The sequence below is a fragment of the Schistocerca cancellata genome, chromosome 2 (assembly GCF_023864275.1).
Source record: "Schistocerca cancellata isolate TAMUIC-IGC-003103 chromosome 2, iqSchCanc2.1, whole genome shotgun sequence".
NCBI classification, from domain to species: domain Eukaryota; kingdom Metazoa; phylum Arthropoda; class Insecta; order Orthoptera; family Acrididae; genus Schistocerca; species Schistocerca cancellata.
In genome coordinates this window covers 698,095,116-698,118,341 of record NC_064627.1, presented here as the reverse complement: position 1 = coordinate 698,118,341, position 23,226 = coordinate 698,095,116, and the positions used below count along the sequence as shown (strand labels likewise).

General features: G+C 40.1%; 1 protein-coding gene across 2 annotated transcripts in view; it reads right to left on the bottom strand.

Annotated features, from left to right (window-relative positions):
- The window catches only part of LOC126162475 (protein brunelleschi), a 272,584-nt gene that overhangs the window by 101,544 nt on the left and 147,814 nt on the right, over positions 1-23,226 (bottom strand). For both annotated transcript variants that reach the window (XM_049919012.1, XM_049919011.1), the window contains exon 13: positions 12,574-12,700. In XM_049919012.1, the coding sequence (XP_049774969.1) occupies positions 12,574-12,700 (127 nt within the window). The remainder of the gene's footprint in view (positions 1-12,573; positions 12,701-23,226) is intronic.

Below are 23,226 nucleotides of genomic sequence, written 5' to 3'. Positions count from 1 at the left end.
ATGATCGGCGAGTCACAACAGACACAGACCCTAATGTTTCTGCATGTATATCAAGAGATGGAGGAAGCCACAATTCACAATTCTTACTGATGATTTATGCTGTAGAAAAACCTTCGGATATTCTAGTTGTAAATTACCACCAATGTCTCTACAAGCACTCAAGTCACTCTTGACTTGTTTCTTTTCATATCAAATGATGTTAATAAATGCTTGTCCAGAATTTACCAATTTAGTCTGCATGTAGCTGTAATGCACTGGTGTCATCATATTTGTGGACCATACTTATGATGTGTGAAAAGTAGTACCCGTGGTTAAGTCTGCTGTCAGTAATTTCATTTAATAGCTTCATTTGCTCATTTAAGTTCAGTTCAGTCTTTGTGACATACTGAACCAAGTATTGGAAAATCCAAGATGGGATAATGACAGCATCATGAAAAGGAGAGATTGCTACTCACCGTATAGTGAAGGTGCTAAGACACAGAAAGCCACAACAAAAAGATATGTTAACAAGTGAAACCCTTGGTATATTTTGGGACGGAATACTCGTCACAACAGATGTGACGGCCATGGGTGGCCAGACTTTATGGAAGGAACTTCTTCACATGAAATGGGTGGCAGAAGTCAAAGTGGAGACATTGCTGGTGGCTGATAGGTTTTATATGGATGGAGGTATTGATGTAACCATATTTGAGGTGGAGGTCAATTTCAAGGAAGGTGGCTTGTCAGGTTGAGGAGTACCAGGTGAAGCAAATGGGTGATGTGTTGAGGTTCTGGAGTAAGGTGAATAGAATGTCCTGACCCTCGATTCACATTATGAAGATGTCATCAATGAATCTGAACCAGATGCGGTGTTTTGGATTCCAGGCGGTTAGAAAGGATTCCTCTAGACAGCCCATGAATACGCTGGCACAGAATGGTGTGTTGGTGCGCTTTCAAAGGAGAAGTAATTGTGGGTGGAGATTAATTGGTCATGATGACCAGGAAAGAGGTTGTAGTTTGGAGTCTGTAGGTGTTGAGAAAGGTAGTGTTCAATAGCAGCAAGGCCATGGGAATTGGGGATGTTAGTGTAAAGAGAGGTGACATCAGTAGTGATGAGCAGGTAGTAACAGAAACAGTGGAGTGTCAGTGGAGGAAATGGTTGGTAACTTTTATGTACGAGGGTACGTTGCAGGTAATAGGTTGAAGGGGTTGGTCTACGAGAGCAGAGGTTCTCTAAGTGGGGGCAAAGTAACCAGCCACAATGGGGCATCCTAGGTGGTTGGGTTTATGGACTTTAGGAAGCATGTAGAAGGTGGAGTGTGGGGAATGGTAGGGGTGATGAGAGAGATAGACTCTGGGGAGAGGTTCTAGGATGGTCTAAGGATTTGAGGAGACACTGGAGATCCTCTGGATTTCTGGAATTGTGTCACTGTGGCACGGTTTGTAGTTGGACAAATATGACAGCTGGTGGAGTCCTTCTGCAAGGTAATCCTTATAGTTCAAAACCTCCCACTCTCTGTCAACCTACTGACTGCACTTAGCTGCCCTAACCTCTTCCCCACAGCCCTGAGTAGCAATCTATCCTTTTCAAAATATTGTCATATTCCCATCCTGGATTTTCCATTTCTTGATTAGTCTGCTCCCAGTAGCTGAGTTGTCAGCGCGACAGAATGTCAATCCTAAGGGCCCGGTTTCGATTCCCGGCTGGGTCGAAGATTTTCTCCGCTCAGGGACTGAGTGTTGTGTTGTCCTAATCATCATCACTTCATCCCCATCGACGCGCAAGTCGCCGAAGTGGCATCAAATCGAAAGACTTGCACCAGGCAAGCGGTCTACCCAACGGAAGGCCCTCGTCACACACCATTAATTAATATTAATTTCTTGATTTGCCCAATGGCTTTTCTTCCATTCCTTAACCCAGTGCTGCTTTCCTTTATTAGTATTTCCCATCACATTACACACTTAGTGTCTGTCCTTTCCTTTGTGTCCCAAGTTTTACATGTTGCCTTCCAGAGTGCACCACATGCTCTGAATTACAAGCCATACTGTATCCATCAGCTCACCTGAACACAGCACATGGCTAAATGACCACACTGATTGTGGGTGCTGCATCTCAATATCAAACAACACTCCCACCAATATCAGCAATCACAGACCTTCAAATTGATCAATCTTCCTGTGCCACTCACATATTTTCATGTGTTATTATCTGTACCTCCCTGTACCACACAGACTTGTATCTCATCCTACCAAGCCCTCCTCACCTCTCTTATTCTAGTTCACACAACTAATCTCACCTAATCTACTCATATCTACTGTCCTCCTCCTCCTCCTCCTCCTCCTCCTCCATACGATTCCCCCCACTGACCTGCAACGTACATTATAGCCCTTTTATTTATTTTTATCTTTGGTCTCATTGTGTTTTCATGTTGAGTTCAGTTCGTTTTCGTCTTTCACTATTGGCCTGCTCCCTCAGGCTTCATTTTGGTTCCTCATAATTCATACATTCTGACCTTTTTGGGATTTTTCCTGCTTATTTTGACATAGATCTGCAAATTTTTTTGCACATATTTCCATGTTATTCATGTATTTTACATGCATTTTTACAAGTTTTTATCCTCCAAAAAAGATCCTTGCTGCTTCCATGTGCACCAGTACAGAAAAGTTTTCATCCCTTGCCACAACCGAGTACCACATACTGTTCCTGAACATTTGCCTGGCTATGGAATCACCCCTAATGGCCTTACCATCAAATTACCTATTTCTAGCTAGAAACCCCTCCTTCCACAATGACCTCCATCTGTTCACATTCTGCCAGTCCTTAACCCTCACCAACATAGTCCTGCAAGGCCATGTAAATCAGGCCCAGACCTCCTTCCTATACTTGCTTTCCATCTGTAAAATTCTCCTGCTGTGCAATCCCAAATTCTTGTATCCCATCTCATATACAAACTCTTGCCCTGCAGGAACCTGAGCAGCATATAAAATGCCACCTCAAAAAACCCTTCAACCTGTTCCCCACCTACTCGCACCTTGGACTATCACTATCCACCACCTCTACCACAGCCGTCAATCCCCCCGCGCATCCCCTCATAGCTGATAAACCCTACCTTGCAGACCTACTACATTTACCCCACCCTCAAACCCTTCCCCCCACTAACATACAGAATCCAGAACCGAAAAAGATCTGAAGCACAGCCATGAACCTTTCCTGTGAAAGCGCTAGTCCCATAGAAGTATCAGTCCTTTCCAAAGGCCTCACCTGTTGCATCTTTCCCAAATTCAATCATGCTGGACTTGTTAAAGGCCTTTGCACCTCCTCCCAGACCCTAAAGTGGAAACACATTTTTGCCACCAACTCTACCAATCAGATTCAAGCACAGACCAATGTTGAATCCTGCCTGACTAAGTTCACTCCTCCATCCCACCATTATCCACCACCACAGCCACTAAATCACCTCCTGTTAACTTTCCAGAATTTCTTAACCTTAAACCTTGCCTCACCATCATTCCCCAAATCCCTCAACATGCAAGCTAACCTTACATTGACAGCAATAATCACAATCCACCATTTATGAACTATAAGAACTAATGCCGACCTTATAATCCTACTTGCTAATAAAGGTTCCATCTCTGTGGTTTTGAACCACAAGGATTACCGTGGGAGGACTCCACCAGCTGTCAAATTTGTCTACCTACAAACCCTGCCACAGTGACCCCATTCCAGAAATCCAGCAAGATCTCTGGCCTCTCCTCAAATCCTTAGGACCATCCGAGAACCTCTCCAAAGTTTCTCTCTCTCTTCTCTCTCTCTCTCTCTCTCTCTCTCTCTCTCTCTCCCTCCCTCCCTCCCTATTCACCCCTACCACTCTCTGTGCAATCCCAAATTCTTGTATCCCATCTTCATGCTTCCTGAAGTCCATAAACTGAAACACCCAGGACACCCCATTGTGGCCAGTTATTGTGCCACACTAAAAGAATCTCTGCTCTCGTAGACCAACACCTTCAGCCTGTTACCTGCAACCTACCCTGCTATATAAAAGATAACAACCATCTCCTCTGCCAACTCTCTACAGTTCCTGTTCTTTTACCACTTGGTGCCCTGTTCATCACTATTGATGCCACTACTAAACACTACCTTTCCCAACACTCGAAAAAAAAAAACACCCCACAACATGTAACAATGGGCTCCGCATGGTGCTATCCTATGCCAATCTATTCATAGATTGTCTAGAGATATCCTTCTTGAACACCCTGAATCCGAAATCCCTCACCTGGTTCAGATTAACTGATGACATCTCTGTGATCTGGATCAAGGGTCAGGACATCCTAAACACAGTCCTCCAGAACCTCAACACCTCCTCCCTAATTCCCTTCAGCTGGTCCTCCTCAACCCAACGAGACACATTCCTCACTGTTGACCTTCAACTCAAACATGGCCACATCAGTACCTAAGTCCATATCAAACCTACCAGTCATGAGCAGTACCTCCACTTTGAAGTCTGCCTCCCATTCAATACCAAGAAGATGCCTTCCATACAGCCTAGCCACCCATGGCCAACACATCTGTAGCGACAAGCAGTATCTCTTGACATATACCAAAGGTACCACAGAGGCCTTCACAGTCTGTAGTTACCCTCCCAAGCTTTTATGGAAAGCTATCTCCCATGCTTTATCTCTCCAATCATGCACAACCCCCGAAGTCCCACTGTCTGGCCACAGAGGATAATTCCCCTCTTGACTCAGTACCATCTAGGAATGGAGCAATTGAATCACATTCTCCGCCCGAGTTTTGACTACCTCTTGTCATGCCCTGAAACGAGGAATGTCCTACCCACTATCATTCCCGCCTCCCCCACAGTGATATTCTGCCGCACACTGAACATATATCCTCATCCATCCCTACTCAACCCCAGTTTCCAAGTTCTTGCCTCAAGCTCATATCCATGTAACAGACCCTGTTGTGACACTTGCCCGTACATCCTCCCATCACAAACTACTCCAGTCCATTCACAAGCATAACCTATCTCAACAAAGGCAAGGCTACCTGTGAAACCAGTCATGTAATGTAAAAGTTAAACTGCAACCATTGTGCTGCATCCTACGTGGACATGACAACCAAGCTGTCTGTCTGCATGAATGGCCACTGACAAACTGCAGGCGAGAAACAGGTAGACCACCCAGTTGCTGAGCATGCAGGCCAACACAATGTTCATTTCGATGACTGCATCACAGCTTGTGCCAGCTTGATCCTACCTACCATCACTAGCTTTTCTCGAATTGTGCAGGTGGGAACTCTACCTTCAATATAGCCTACATTATCATAACCCTTGTAGCATCGGCCTTTGTTAGTCACTGTGCTTTACGCACCTATCCGTTTCCACGTTCCCACTCCAGCGCCACACAGCCTTCTATTCCAACAACACATGCTCAAGCAGAGGTAGGTGTAGACAGGACACAACAAACTTTCAATAGGAAATTGAAAAAGAATGTAGGAAAGTCATCGAAAAGGAAGAAAGTTTTGTTGTTAGGCAGTTCTCATGCCAGAGGTGTAGGCCAACTTCTGCAGGAGGAATTAGGACCAGAATACCAGGTCACAATTTTTTTCAAACCAAGTGCTAGTCTGGATCAGGTGACAGAGGATTTAGGTTCACTCTGTAAAGGATTTACCAGGGAAGACACCGTGGTTATTGTGGGAGGGCCAGGGAACAGCATCGACAGAGATCCTGGGTACAGTATAGAGTGTGACCTGGTAAAGATTGCGTCGGCATCGAGACACACCAATGTTGAATTTGTATCTGTCCTGAGACGCCATGACCGGCCTCATTTGAACTCTTCTGTTGGGAGAGTTAATTTGGAGTTGGAACGGCTGCTTGGGTCGGGTGCGGGGGCTCATATTGGTGTGGTTCCTGTTGATTATCTCAGTAGGTGGGACTATACCAGGCACGGCCTACATCTCAACAGGAAAGGGAAGGGGAAACTGGCTGGGGTAATAGCAGGAAATTTAAGGGGGGGAGGCACTGCCATGAATGGTAAAATACCAGTGGTTACAGGTGTTGGAGCAGCACCTTTTTTAGGATATGTAAGACAGAAAGATGTCAAGTTCTACGAGAGGTCAGGATTGAAACAAATCTTCAGTTTAGGAAAGAAATTAAACAGCACAATTCTAGCACATTGGATCACCAATCATAGCTACCAATTATAAATTTTCACCAATCACCAGAAATTTTATCTCCACCAAGTTGTATCCCAGTCCTAGGTAATTGCATTGATGAATTAAAGTCACCCAACCCAGTTGACATAATCTGCCTCTCTGAACACCATGTGACCACTGGTATAGGAACTAGGCCTAAGCACAATGAGAAACTCAGACAGGAGAGTACTGCAAATGTTAGAATAAGGAAAGGTTCTCATAAAAGTATAATTAAAAATAATGTAAGTATATTTCATCAAAATATTGGGAGTTTAAAGAATAAAGTAGATGAGCTTCTGGTTTGTTTAGAAGATTTAGAAGCTGAAAATGAAATAGATATACTATGCCTGTCTGAGCATCACATTGTTACTGATATGGATAAGGTAAATGTAAGTGGTTATAAGCTCTCCGCACATGTAATGAGAGAAAATATGGAGAAAGGAGGAGTTGCCATATATGTCAAAAGTTATCATTGTGCAAAAAGTATAGAAACAAAAAAGTTTTGTGTAGAGAAACATATAGAAGCATGTGCCTGTGAGCTTAAATTAAATAAAGGCACATTTATAATTGTAACTGTATATAGGTCCCCATCAGGAAATTTTCATCTATTTCTGAAAAATTTGGACTCCTTGTTGTGCTATCTGTCAGACAGGGGGAAGCAAATTATTATTTGTGGGGACTTCAATGTAGATTCTCTGAAAGAGGGTAATAGGAAAAATGACCTTGAAGTATTACTCGGTTCTTTCAATTTGACACCCGTTATTGATTTTCCTACTCGGGTGGTAAAGGATAGCAGCTCACTGATAGATAACTTCTTTATAGACCAAGATAAGTTTAACCAGATAAATGCTCAGCCTGCTGAGAATGGTCTTTCTGATCATGGTGCACAGCTAGTTACAATATATGACATAGCTCCATTCAGCAATACTAAACAGTCCTCCAAAGTAGTATGTTCAGTCAACGATTTAACAATTGCAAATTTCAGGGAAAGCCTACAGCAGTTAGACTGGGATGAGGTGTACCGTGAACCTGGTGCCAATTTAAAATATAATTTATTTCATGACATTTTTGTAAATGCATTTGAAAACTGCTTCCCCAAGAAAATAGTTAAATATACTCGTAAGAAACCTTGTAACAAACCATGGCTTACTAAGGGTATAAAAATATCTTGTAACCGGAAAAGGGAAATGTATCCGACAGCGAGAAAGAGTAGTGACCCAGAAACTATCAAAAATTATAAGAACTACTGTGTTATATTAAGAAAAGTTATTAAAAAATCCAGGAGTATGTGTATCATGTCTGAAATCAGCAACTCTGATAATAAAATTAAAACAATTTGGAATATTATTAAAAGAGAAACAGGTCAACCAAGAGCAGAGGAAGACAGTATTACCATCAAATTGAATGAAAGCTTTACGAACAAAAAGTCAGAAGTTGAAAATATTTTTAATAATCATTTTCTAAATGTTGTGGATATAGTAGGATCCAGGTGTTCATTAGAAGATGCTAGGCTGTTAATGGAAGAGGCCATACCTATGCAATTTGATACAATTGAAATCTCACCCACTTCTCCCTCTGAAATTAGGAAAATAATAAACTTGCTTAAAAGCAAAAACTCACATGGAATTGATGGCATTTCCAGCAAAATACTAAAAGCTTGTTCTCAACAGATAAGTAAGATTCTCAGCCACCTGTGTAATAGCTCTCTGGAACAGGGCATTTTCCCTTATAGACTGAAATATGCTATTGTTATACCTTTGCATAAAAAGGGGGATAGATCTGATGTCAACAATTACCGTCCAATCTCCCTTCTAACAGCTTTATCCAAAAATTTTGAGAAAGTAATGTATTCAAGAATAGCTTCACATATCTGTAAAAATGAAGTACTAACAAAATGTCAGTTTGGTTTCCAGAAAGGTTTTTCAACAGAAAATGCCATATATGCTTTCACCAGTCAAATTTTGAATGATCTGAATAACCGAACACCACCCATTGGGATTTTTTGTAATCTCTCAAAGGCTTTTGATTGTGTAAATCATGAAATTCTGCTAGACAAGCTCAAGTATTGTGGCATGAGTGGGACAGTGCCCAAATGGTTTAATTCGTACCTAACTGGAAGAGTGCAGAAAGTTGAAATAAGTAGTTCTCGTAACATGCAAAGATCAGCACATTCCTCAAACTGGGGAACTATTAAGAATGGGGTTCCACAAGGGTCAGTCTTCGGTCCTTAGTTGTTCTTATTATATATTAATGACTTGCCATTCTATATTCATGAAGAGGCAAAGTTAGTTCTCTTTGCTGATGATACTAGTATAGTAATCACACCTGAGAAACAAGAATTAACTGATGAAATTGTCAATACTGTCTTTCAGAAAATTACTAAGTGGTTCCTTGTAAATGGACTCTCACTGAATTTTGATAAGACACAGTACATACAGTTCCGTACAGTGAATGGTATGACGCCATTAATAAATATAGACCTTAATAAGAAGCATATAGCTAAGGTAGAATATTCCAAATTTTTAGGTATGTCCGTTGATGAGAGATTAAATTGGAAGAAACACATTGATGATGTGCTGAAATGTTTGAGTTCAGCTACTTATGCAATAAGGGTCATTGCAAATTTTGGTGATAAACATCTTAGTAAATTAGCTTACTATGCCTATTTTCACTCATTGCTTTCATATGGCATCATATTTTGGGGTAATTCATCACTGAGGAATAAAGTATTTATTGCACAAAAGCGTGTAATCAGAATAATAGCTGGAGTCCACCCAAGATCATCCTGCAGACATTTATTCAAGGATCTAGGGATATTCACAGTAGCTTCTCAGTATATATACTCTCTTATGAAATTTGTTATTAACAACCAAACCCAATTCAAAAGTAATAGCAGTGTGCATAACTACAATACTAGGAGAAAGGACGATCTTCACTATTCAAGATTAAATCTAACTTTGGCACAGAAAGGGGTGAATTATACTGGCACTAAAGTCTTTGGTCACTTACCAAATAGTATCAAAAGTCTGACAGATAACCAACAATTATTTAAGAAGAAATTAAAAGAATTTCTGAATGACAACTCCTTCTACTCCATAGAGGAATTTTTAGATATAAATTAAGAAAAAAGAAAGAAAAAAAAATATTAAAAAACACAAAAAAAATAAAGTTGTTATATTAACTTAAGTATGTTGTTAAATTAACCTAATTATGTCATGTATTGGAAAATTCGACTCGTTCCACATAATTACGAAATATCGTATTCATGATCCATGGAACTAGAATTAATCTAATCTAATCTAATCTTACTTTTTCCCCCCACCTTTTGTCTACCTAATGACAGGACCTAGCTGCCCTATCTCCTCCCTGCCTCGTCCCTCTATGCTCTCACAAGCAGCACTTTACCATCCTAATCTCTACCCTGCTATCCCTCCCACTCCCGCCACTGCTTTTCCCCCACCGCTCTGATAGCTTCTCTCATCATGAGCTGCTGCTCACAGTCTGACCGCTGCTACCACAGACATTGCTCATGTGAATGTGAGGTACATTGCATGAAAGTGTGTGTATAAGTTGTCTAATGTAGAAGACTTTCTGGCCAAAACCTTAACTTGTTAGCAGTCTTTTTGTTCTACATGTCTGTGAGTCAGCATCTCCACTTTTGTGACATGTGGGATTCACTCAAATTAAAAATGTCAAACCAGTTATTGAACTTAGGCAAACGGTATGCAGTAGATTTCCAAATGTTTGATATGAAAACTTCACCACAATACCACAAACACCAAAATCTGAATGAGAAAACAGCTGTGCACAGTTTTGGTATTTTGTCTGTCTTCCATAGAAAAATGATTTTCCTGCATGTTGAGTGCATCTTTGAAATCACTATTTTGTGCATTAAGTAACAACTTCAACAAGCATTCTAAATTTGTGATTTTCCCATTTTCAAACACGAATCATTTATCCAACAAGCAGTTCCTGGCAAGGAAGCAGGAGAGCCTCTGTAAAGTTTGGAAGGTAGGAGACGAGGTACTGGCAGAAGTAAAGCTGTGAGGATGGGACATGGGTTGTGCTTGGGTAGCTCAGTTGGTAGACTACTTGCCCACAAAAGCAAAGGTCCCGAGTTCGAGTCTTGGTCCGGCACACAGTTTAAATCTGCCAGGAAGTTTCATATCAGCGCACACTCCACTGCAGAGTGAAAATCTCATTCTGGAAACATCCCCCAGGCTGTGGCAAAGCCATGTCTCCGCAATATCCTTTCTTTCAGGAGTGTTAGTTCTGCAAGGTTTGCAGGAGAGCTTCTGTAAAGCTTGGAAGGTAGGAGACGAGGTACTGGCAGAAGTAAAGCTGTGAGGATTGGGTGAGAGTCATGCTTGGGTAGCTCAGATGGTAAAGCACTTGCCCATGAAAGGCAAAGGTCCCGAGTTCGAGTCTCAGTCTGGCACACAGTTTAAATCTGCCAGGAAGTTTCAGTTCCTGGCAAGTTTTGTAAGAAGGGTGTGACAATGTAAACAAAAAATTATCTTTGAGGAGTGGTCGCAATGCTGAAGCTACTTCACTGGTATACTTTTCTTCTTCCTGTTCATATTTGTGCTCCCCTAAACAGCAAATTTTGGAATGCTAATAAATAAAAAACCGCTTCAGATGAATGACTCCAAAACCTGTGGAAGCATGAACCCATGAATTGGTTTGCACATGACATCACAGAACTTGCAATGGAGAGGGAGCAGCATGCCAAGAAGCACACCCTTGTGTCTTCCCACTAAGTTCTGGGGCAGGAGACGAAAAGAAAGTTTAAGAGTTAATTTGACGAGGCACCGAAGGCCCCCCCCCCCCCCCCCCCCAACTCTCCTTTTCCTGTCTTCTGCCCACAAAAAGAAGATTTTCATTCTGCCCATGACAGTAAACACATGCTGTTGTAACAGTGTCATTTAATCCAAGTAGCATCAGTGTTAGTGTCTGGTACTGAAACTGATAATACAACAGAGGTTTGTAGCCAGCTGAGAGCAGTGACTAACTACAGGAGAGCACACCATGGTGCTGGAGCTCGGCCACAATAGCACAGATCAGGATCTGTGTGGTACGTGTGCGTAGTTGTGACTTACTGCAAATAAAGGCCATGCTGCCACATCACTTACTCATATTGATAATTTCACAAAGTGGCTTGCCTTTTTATTCACTGTACTGTTCTCTCTACGAAGACTATTGGACTTCCTGGATGTCACCTCTAGATATCTGTCAGATTTTTGTAACTGCTCTTGATGACTGAAGTGTGAACTGGCTTATGCACAGAATGCAAACCCTATAAGTGGTCATCTTTCCCCCTTTTTACTATCTGTGTTGATTAATTTGTTACTTTAATAAATTGACCACATGCTGATACTCAGCTTTTGGCATGATATTTGCCACTAATGAACACAGCAAAGCTCCTCTTAGCTTTATGACCAGTGAGGTCACCCTTCATGTGGAGAGTTCAGGAAAATGACAAGTTTTGTACTGTGATGAGACCCAGGCAAGGAGGAGTTGCTATGTAAAGAACATTAGTTTTTCCACATGGTCCCTAAACCACTGTTTCTACTTCACAACTGGGCCAATTTTATCAGTGGATGTATCTTTGCTCTTCCCCCTTACTTTCCATCTTTGTGACGAACCTATGATTTTGAATAGGTATTCTTTTGCTTGTGGACAGACTTAGTATTGATTCCAAACAATATGTTGGTGGTTCAGAATTCACTTTGAAAAACATCTTGACACCTCAGCTGAAAGATGATGAGAAGGTTTGTTTGACTTTGTGTATAGTATTGGATTCGTAATTCTGTTATCATCATCATCTTTTATTGTGGATGACATTTTTACAAAAACTGACACTGAAGTTGGCTGACCCGAGCAGAACCTGGCATATCTAAGCAACCCCACTACAGTTGAGGTGTGGTAGATACTATACGAGCTACACACAAACAACTGTTTGACCTGACAACCATATGCCCAACAACATTTTTTTCTCTCTCTTTTCTGTTTTTGCTGCTCCTCATATGATGTGACTCCTAGTGTGTATGTAACTTGTGGAAGGCTAAGGATGTGATGAACTTAACTCTCTCCCAACAACATAATGAAAGACTGCAATTTGGGAGTATCCAACACAGTACTAAGAAGAAGGATACATATTTTTGTGCCTTATTAACCTCAAGGATGAAATGTGATACCAGCCTGTAACTCCAGGTATGTTAAGACCATGGTCTTCTTTAAGCACCAGTACATACAACTTGTCAGTTTTCTTGCAAAAGGGGAGCGGATAATTTTTGATACTTGAAGACACACGAATAAAACATTCGGTGGAATGATGATTTTAATATCACTGCAATCAATATATTTGTATAATTAGCTACATATATTCTATAACAGCATACCTAGTATTTCTAGTTCGCCATGTTCTTTTGGAATGCCAGATAGAGATATGGGATGTGGCCCGGATTCTGGTGGAAGACAAAGAGATGACGGTATGCTCTCAAACACAGCTCCATTAGTTAGGAGGCGCTAGAAAAGATTAACAGTTAATAAAATGTGTGTCGCTATTTGCTATACTTTAAAGTAATGGATTAAATATCTCCATATAAATACATAAAATTCTATATCATAAAAAACACACCCATAATTACTCAGGCATATGCCTATTTAAAATTCAAAACACTCTAGGAAAAGACAAATTAGAATGGTGAGCCAGACAAAGTAGTTTATTTCATCCACCAGTTACCTAAACTATGCAACGAAATGACTGACTGCTTTCCAGAAAGTTTGAAGAATATTGTATACAAATTCCTTGAAAAGAATGTAATAAGGTGGGATAACATGCGTCGTTGGAGGAAAGATTCACATGATATTGTGCTCTATGTGTTTTCCAACAATTCTATTTGTCAAAATTTTCTGTCAGGTTGAAACTGTGTGGCAGAATGAAATAAGAAGTAAGTCCTAAGTACACCCTGAGTCTCCTGACAGTAAATAATTCTGACCCTTCCTATTCAGGTATTGTAGGATAGAGACTATGTATAAACTGTCTATGCAAGATTCTGAGAGATAAGATGGATAGGACAGAGATTGGACAGAAGTAGTAGCAAAGTTAATATAAAAAAAGTTTACAACAGATTCTGACAAAGGTAAAATCTCATGGACAGACAAAAACTAAATTAACAACCACAATGAGCAAATTCAGTGAATCTGAAGACAAAATATTATCTGTCATAATACTAAAAATCATAAGAACTTTTGGCTGTACATAAAATTAGTTGTGACTTAGTGGCTGAGTGATAAAGTGCCAGGCTACAGCTTCAAATGTTTCAGGTTTATTGCCCACTCAGTACTTGGATATTTATGAGTCACTTGTGATTTCTTTCACTTTTTGCAATGATTTTCCATGTGAAAAATGCTGAGTTGACCCACGGTTTGGACTCCTTGTTGAACTATAGATCCCCTATAACTAGGTAATAAGTTGATTCAAAGAGCAGAGGAAGGTGCCACATACCACCTACAACAGGAGAAAAACTAGTAAATGCTGTGCACCTTGGTTTAATGACAGCTCTCCCTGTAAGTCAGTTAACTGATCACACTAATTTGTCCAGTGACTGGACGATAGTGGTACCAAAATAAAAGACAATACAGTGCAGGAAAGGAACTCAAGTAATTCAGTAAAATGAAGTTTCTGGGAACAGATGGGATACTTGTTAAACTTCTACGGAAACAGTAACAAATAATTTTTAATTATCACCTTGAAAATAGTAAAGTTACATAATGAAACAATGGAGAATACAAATTGAAATGTAACAATATTATGAGAAGGATAGTTGCTACACCCCCACATGAACAATGAACCGTGCCGTCGGTGGGGAGGCTTGCGTGCCTCAGCCATACCGTAGGTGCAACCACAACAGAGGGGTATCTGTTGAGAGGCCAGACAAACATGTAGTTCCTGAAGAGTGGCAGCAGCCTCTTCAGTACTTGTAGGGGCATGATTGATCTGCCTGGTAACACTAACCGAAACGGCCTTGCTGTGCTGGTACTGTGAACGGCTGAAAGCATGGGGAAACTACAGCAGTAATTTTTCCCGAGGCCATGCAGCTTTACTGTAAGGTTAAATGATGACGGCATCCTCTTGGGTAAAATATTCCGGAGGTAAAATAGTCCCCCATTCGGATATCCAGACGGGGACTACTCAGGAGGACGTCATTATCAGGAGGAAGAAAACTGGCGTTCTATGGATTGGAGCATGGAATGTTGGATCCCTTAATCGGACAGGTAGGTTAGAAAATTTAAAAAGGGAAATGGATAGGTTAAAGTTAGATATAGTGGGAATTAATGAAGTTCGGTGGCAGGAGGAACAAGACTTTTGGTCAGGTGACTACAGAGTTATAAATACAAAATCAAATAGGGGTAATGCAGGAGTAGGTTTAATAATGAATAAAAAATGGGAGCACGTTAATCTACTACAAATAGCATAGTGAATGCATTATTGTGGCAAAGATAGACACATAGCCCATGCCTACTACAGTAGTACAAGTTTATATGCCAACTAGCTCTGAAGATGAGGAAGAGATTGATGAAATGTATTATGAGATAAAAGAAATTATTCAGATAGTGAAGGGAGACGAAAATTTAATAGTCATGGGTGAATGGAATTCGATAGTATGAAAAGGAAGAGAAGGGAATGTAGTAGGTGAGTATGGAATGGGGGTAAGCTATGAAAGAGGAACTGTCTGGTAGAATTTTGCATAGAGCATAACTTAATCATAGCTAACACTTGATTCAAGAATCATGAAAGAAGGTTGTATACATGGAAGGGGCCTGGAGATACTGGAAAGTTTCAGACAGATTATAAAATGGTAAGATGGAGATTCAGGAATTAGGTTTTAGATTTTAAAACATTTCCGGGGGCAGATGTGGGCTCTGACCACGATCTATTGGATATGAACTGCAGATTAAAACTGAAGAAACTGCAAAACATGGTAAATTGAGGAGATGGGATCTGGATAAACTGACGAACTACAGGTTGTAGAGAGTTTCAGAGAGAGCACTAGGGAACAATTGACAAGAATGGGGGAAAGAAATACAGTAGATGAAGAACGGGTAGCTTTGAGAGATGAAATAGTAAAGGCAGCAAGGGATCAAGTAGGTAAAAAGACGAGGGCTAGTAGAAATCCTTGGGTAACAGAAGAAATACTGAATTTAGTTGATGAAAGGAGAAAATATAAAAATGCACTAAATGAAGCAGGCAAAAAGGGATACAAATGTCTCAAAAATGAGATCGACATGAAGTGCAAAATGGCTAAGCAGGGATGGCTAGAGGACAAATGTAAGGATGTAGAGGCATATCCCACTAGGGGTAAGATAGATACTGCAACAGGAAAATTAGAGAGACCTTTGGAGAAAAGAGAAACACTTGTATGAATATCAAGAGCTCAGATGGAAACCCAATTCTAAGCAAAGAACGGAAAGCAGAAAGGTGGAAGGAGTATATAGATGGTCTATTCAAGGGCGATGTACTTGAGGACAATACTATGGAAATGGAAGAGCATATAGATGAAGATGAAATGGGAGATATGATACTGCATGAAGAGTTTGACAGAGCACTGAAAGATATAAGTTGAAACAAGACACCAGGAGCAGACAACATTCCATTAGAACTACTGATAGCCTTGGGAGAGCCAGCCCTGACAAAACTCTACCATCTCGTGAGCAAGATGTATGAGACAGGCGAAATTCCCTCAGACTTCAAGAAGAATATAATTATTCCAATCCCAAAGAAAACAGGCGTTGACAGATGTGAACATTACCGAACTATGAATTTAATAAGTTACGGCTGCAAAATACTAACAAGAATTCTTTACATATGAATAGAAAAACTGGTAGAAGCAGACCTCGGGGAAACTCAGTTTTGATTCCGTAGAAATGTTGGAACATGTGAGGCAATACTGAGCCTACGACTTATCTTAGAAGATAGATTAAGGAAAGGCAAACCTAAGTTTCTAGCATTTGTAGACTTAGAGAAAGCTTTTGACAATGTCGAGTGGAATACTCTCTTTCAAATTCTAAAGGTGGCAGGGGTAAAATACAGAGAGCGAAAGGCTATTTACAATTTTTACAGGAAACAAATTGCAGTTATAAGAGTTGAGGGGCATGTAAAGGAAGCGGTGGTTGGGAATGGAGTGAGACAGGGTTGTAGCCTATCCCTGATGTTATTCAATCCGTATATTGAGCAAGCAGTAAAGGAAACAAAAGAAAAATTCGGAGCAGGAATTAAAATCCATGGAGAGGAAATAAAAACTTTAAGGTTCACCGATGACATTGTAATTATGTCAGAGACAGCAAAGGACTTCGAAGAGCAGTTGAACAGAATGGACAGTGTCTTGAAAGGAGGATATAAGATGAACATCAACAAAAGCAAAACAAGGATAATGGAATGTAGTCGAATTAAGTCGGGTGATGCTGAGGGAATTAGATTAGGAAATGAGACACTTAAAGTAGTAAATGAGTTTTGCTATTTGGGAAGCAAAATAACTGATGATGGTCGAAGTAGAGAGGATATAAAATGTAGACTGGCAATGGCAAGGAAAGCATTTCTGAAGAAGAGAAATTTGTTAACATCGAGTAGAGATCAAAGTGTCAGGAAGTTATTCCTGAAAGTATGTGTGGAGTGTAGCCATATATGGAAGGGAAACATGGACAATAAACAGTTTAGACAAGAAGAGAATAGAAGCTTTTGAAATGTGGTGCTACAGAAGAATGCTTAAGATTAGATGGGTAGATCACATAACTAATGAGGAGGTATTGAATAGAATTGGGGAGAAGAGAAGTTTGTGGCACAACTTGACTAGAAGAAAGGATTGGTTGGTAGGACATGTTCTGAGGCATCAAGGGATTATCAATTTAGTATTGGAGGACAGCTTGGAGGGTAAAAATCGTACGGGGAGACCAAGAGATGAATACACTAAGAAGATTCAGAAGGACGTAGGTTGCAGTAGGTACTGGGAGATGATAAAGCTTGCACAGGATAGAGTAGCATGGAGAGCTGCATCAAACCAGTCTCTGGACTGAAGACCACAAAGCCAACAACAACAACAACAACAACAACAACAACAACAGTTGCTGCTCACCATACAGCAGAGACACTGAGGCGCAGATAGGCACAATAAAATGACTGTCACAAAGTGAGCTTCTGGCCAACAAGACTGTTGGCCAAAAGCTGACTAGCCAACAGTCTTTTTGTTGTGCCTATCTGTGACTCAGCATCTTTGCTGCATGGTGAGTAGCAACTATCCTTTTCATAATAGGCATAGAGTCCACATCAATTCAGGCAGGCATGGAAAAAAAATCTTACCTCCATGTTATTGAATTTAGCATATGTCAAAATGAAAGACTAAGTGAGGAACACACATTTTTTGGTTTTCTCCAAAAAAATTTCAGTTCCGAGATACAGCCTTCCAAAGATGACACTGCGCATACCATTTTGAAGAGCATATTTTGGGAAAAATTTTAAAATGCTTTATCTCTGGAAAAGTTCTAGATATTTTGTTGGCTCTTTTTTATTTGGAAGATAATTGCTTTATGATTACAAAGAAATCCTCCATTTGGGCTTATCTGTCACAGTTCTACATCTACATCTACATGTTTACTCTGCAATTCACACTTAAGTGTCTGGCAGAGGGTTCATCGAACCATTTTCAAACTACTTCCCTACCTTTCCACTTTCGAATGCCATGTGGGAAAAAAGAACACCTAAATCTTTCCGTTCGAGCTCTGATTTCTATAATTTTATTATGATGATCATTTCTCCCTACGTATGTGGGTGTTAACAAAATATTTACGCATTCAGAAGAGAAAGTGGGTGGTTGAAATTTCGTAAATAGATCTTAGTGACTTCCACCCCAACTCGTGTATCATATCAGTGACAGTCTCACCCCTATTGCGCGACAACATGAAATGAGCTGCTCTTCTTTGCACTTTTTCGATGTCCTCCACCAATCCTACCTGGTAAGGAACCCACACCGCGCAGAAATATTCCAGCAGAGGATGGATAAGTGTAATGTAGGCTGTCTTTTCAGTGGGTTTGTCGCAACTTCTAAGTATTCTGCCAACAAAGCACAATCTTCGTTTCGCCTTCCCCACGATATTATCTATGTGGTCTTTCCAATTTAAGTTGCTCGTAGTTGTAATTCCTAGGTATTTAGTCGAATTGACAGCCCTTTGATCTGTGTGATTTATCGTATACCCAAAATTTATTGGAGTTCTTTTAGTACCCATTTGTATGACCCCGCACTATTCTTTGTTTGGTGCTAATTGCCACTTTTCGCACCATACAGAAATTCTCTCTAGATCATTTTGTAATTGGAATTGATCGTCTGATGATTTTACTAGACAGTAGATTACAGTGTCACCTGCAAAGAATCTAAGGGGGCTGCTCAGATTATCACCTAGATCATTTATATAAATCAGGAACAGTAGAGGGCCTATGACACTACCTTGCAGAATGCCAGATATCACTTCTGTTCTACTCAATGATTTACCATCTATCACTACGAACTGTGACCCCTCTGAGAGGAAATCATGAATCCAGTCACACAACTCAGACAATACTCCATAGGCACGCAATTTGATTAACAGTCCCTTGTGAGGAACGGTATCAAAAGGCTTCTGGAAATCTAGGAATATGGAATCGATCTGAAATCCCTTCCTTACTTCATGGGAATAAAGAGCTAGCTGTGTTGCACAAGAACGATATTTTCTGAATCTGTGTTGGTTATGTATCAATAAGTCATTTTCTTCAAGGTGATTTATAATGTTTGAGTACAGTATATGCTCTAGAATCCTACTGCAAATTGAGGTCAGTGATATGGGTCTGTGATTCAATGGGTTACTCCTACTTCCCTTCTTGAATATTGGTGTGACCTGTGCTACTTTCCAGTCTATCGGAACAGACCTTTCACCAAGTGAGCGGTTGTATATGATTGCTAAGAAAGGCGCTCGTGTCGTACTCAGAGAGGAACCAAATTTGTATATCATCTGGATCGGAAGACTTGCCTTTCTTAAGTGATTTGAGTTGTTTCACAACACCTAAGATATCTACTTCTATGTCACTCTTGCTAACAGCTGTTCTGGTTTCGAATTCTGGAATATTTACTTCATCTTCTTTTGTGAAGGAATTGCGGAAAACTGTATTTAGTAAGTCCGCTTTAGTGGCACCATTATCGGTAACATTTCCATCACTATCGCGCAGTGACGGTATTGACTGTTTTTTTACTGGTATACTTTACATACGACCAGAATCTCTTCGGGTTTTCTACCATATTTTGAGACAATATTTCATTGTGGAAACTATTAAAAGCATCTCGCATTGACGTTCGAACTAAATTTTGAGCTTTCGTGAAACTTAGCCAGTCTTGGAGATTTTGCATTCTTCTGAATCTGGCATGCTTTTTTCATTGCTTCTACAACAGTGCTCTGATGTGTTTTGTGTACCATGGTGGATCAGTCACATCTCTTATTAATTTTTGTGGTATGAATCTATCTATTGCTGTCAATACTGTATCTTTGTTTTTGAGCCATATCTGGTCTACACTTATATAATTAGCTTGGAAGGAATGGAGAGACACTCTTAGGAAGGCATCAAGTGAATTTTTATCTGCTGTTTTAAATAGATATACTTCGTGTTTATTTTTAGTGGTTTTGGTTGATATGGTTTTGAGCCTCACTACAATGACCTTGTGTTCACTAATCCCTGTATCCGACATGACGCTCTCTATTAGATCAGGATTATTTGTGGCTAAGGGGTCAAGTGTGTTTTCGCAACCATTTACAATTTGTGTGGGCTCATGAACTAATTGTTCGAAGTAATTCTCAGAGAAAGCATTTAGTACAATTTCGGAAGATGTTCTCTGTCTACCACTGGCTTTGAACATGTATTTTCGCCAACAAATCGAGGGTATATTGAAGTCTCCACCAATTATAACTGTATGAGTGGGGTACTTATTTGTGATGAGATTCAAGTTTTCTTTGAAGCATTCAGCTATTATATCATCTTCTGAGTAGGGAGTGGGGGGTCAGTAGAAGGAGCCAATTATTATTTTGGAGTGGGGGGGGGGGGGGGGTCAGTAGAAGGTGCCAATTATTATTTTGGTACGGCTGTTGAGTATAACCTCTACCCACAGTAATTTGCAGGAACTATCTATTTCAACTTCACTACAAGATAAATTACTACCAACAGATACAAACACACCATCAATTACTTTATTTAATCTATCCTTTCTGAAAACGGTTTGCGCCTCTGTAAAAATTTCAGCATAATTTATCTCCGGCTTTAGCCAACTTTCTGTTCCTATAACGATTTCAGCTTCAGTGCTTTCTATCAGTGCTTGAAGCTCTGGTACTTTTCCAACATAGCTACAACAATTTCCAACTACAATACCGACTGTTGCTTGGTCGATTCTCATCGTTTCTTTGCCCTGTACCCTTTGAGACTGGTGCCCTTTTTGATCTTTCCCAAGAATGTCTAACCTAAAAAACCACCCAGCCCACACCACACAGCCCCTGCTACCCATGTAGCCACCTCCTGTGTGTAGTGGACACCTGACCTATTTAGCGGAACCCGAAACCTCACCACCCTATGGCACAAGTCAAGGAGTCTGCAGCCTACATGGTTGCAGAACTGTCAGAGCCTCTGATTCAGACCCTCCACTCGGCTCTGTACCAAAGGTCCGCAATCGGTCCTGTCGACAATGCTGCAGATGGTGAACTCTGCCTTCATCTCGCTTCTTTTCCTACAGCTTTTACTATAGCGTTCTGAACTTTTTTTATAATTTGTGGAAAAAAAATTTTTTTTTCAAAAATACCAATCTATAAAATTTTCTGTTTATTAGTACCATATAGTTCTACATTCCCTGAAATGGAGAGCTTCCACTTTTATGTTGAACAGGTTTAATAAACAATTGAAATTATTACCATACATAAGACCTGTTTTCTTATTCACATTTTCACACAACAGGCTCATAAAAATGAAAACCTAGCTTTATTTAACATAATTTTAGTTTTGAAAGATGAGTAAGAGACTTTTTTTCAAGCATTTTGAACGGTTCCAAAATGTATGTGAAAGATCCAAAGACTTAAAGGTTTCAATTTATACAACTTCTTTGATATAGAGTGATGCCTTCCTGTTGAATCAATAGGAACTAAAGGATTTACAATCTTGTAAACATTGTGAACACGAAGAGAGCACTGATGGCGTTGTTGCCGTCCTTAAGATGGAAACCTATATCCAGCAGCTGGTTCATGTGGCTGCATAAAGTTCACTACAATTTCGTTTAACTCATAACTGGTGTCTACAATCTCTGCAAATCCCCCTATCACATTCATACACACACGCCCCAAACATCCCCCTATTCAGGTTGTGAATCTGATTACCATCCTGTTGTTTCTGAGGTGTAAGCCGAACCAACGGAATTCCTTCTTTCTTGTTTTTTAAAGTCCATGCACTATGAATTGGCCAATCACTTTGAGTCCAGAAATGTGACTTCTGAATTCCTTTCACAGGAGTAGTTTGTTTGGACTATCCTTTTATTTGCTCATGAAATTCTTTGATTTCCTCTTTGGACAAAAGAATGAGGGCTGTGGATATGTAAGATTTCACGACTCTCATAAAATCCTCAGCATTCTGAATCACAGCTGTATTTGGTCTCGAAAGATTATGTTTTGTAGCACAGTGCTTCAGCTGACCATCTACACCATCACAAGGCCCCTTCCCATGACCAATAGCACTGTATACCCACTCAGTTGGCACAAGTGACATACTCAATTCAAACAGCTGGTAATGATTTTTAAAGTGACAAGGAACACCATCAGAAATAATTATGATCTTCTCTGCCCCTGTTTGCAGTTGAAGAATTTTCCACATTGCTAACAAAGCATGTGCTGAGTCATGTTCAATTATAACTGCAACACCTGTGGACTTGTTTTGAAAATATGTCACTCCTGTAAAAATTGAAACCTGGTCATTACTCCAATGATACCCTTGTCCTTGTAGAAGAATTACAGACCAGTTCTCAGCAAAATCATAGTGAAACACTAAACATAGTTCTTCAGCCTATACACACCCTTTCACTTCTGCAATGTGTTGTTGTTGCAATTTCTTCAGATGCTGGTGTGTTACTGCTTTCACTGACCATTTACCAAGTTCATCAATGAAACTGTCAAAGGCAACAGTTTTCTTAATTAGTTCATTTTCCTCCCATGACGCATATGTAATTTCTGCAGAGTTATATGCTACGTCTTCCAGTCCAAGTGTCTCTAAAGACAGTCCTCGCTTTCCAGGACAGTCACCACATTTTTGAAACAAACAAGTGTCTCACTTTACGTCACAGACTACTAATGACTCCACATGCCCAACGAAGGTGTCATATGTCATGTGCCCCAGTAAGTTCTTCAAAATTACCACACAAAGTTCAAAATTTGCACAGTACACCTATAAACAGACATCTCTAGGTGGGTGTGGAACTACCCACTTGGGCCGTAGGGAATAAAATATTGATCTTCCAATATGTGAAGTTGGATAGTTGCTCTCGTAAATTGCAAAAGTTTCTTTAATACTGCGAATCATGTACCTCTTCACTTTCACAACTTTTTGACCTTCAACTGTTACTGTTATAGGTTCTTTTTTGTTGGCACTCTGGCGAGAACAGTCCCATTTATCTTCAAGATAAAATGACTGCACTATTTGAACTTGAGCTGCTTCTACAGGATGATCATAGTAGGGATCTGGTCTTCCAAAGACTCCTTTTACAGACCTCACATTTCTTGATTTGTCTACCATGTTCTTTGATACTGATGGAATGTGGATCAAAATTGATTTTTTTAAAATATCTCTGGAATAATAGTTAAAAATTTCACCTTTTCACTGTAGGATGCACAATATTCAACAGCTGAATTCATATTTGTGAAAAATTCCTGGCAAGAGGTGCCAGAGTGCTTTGATTCATTTTCTTCTGAAGATGGAATGTCTACTTTGAAGAGTGTGGTCAGTTTTG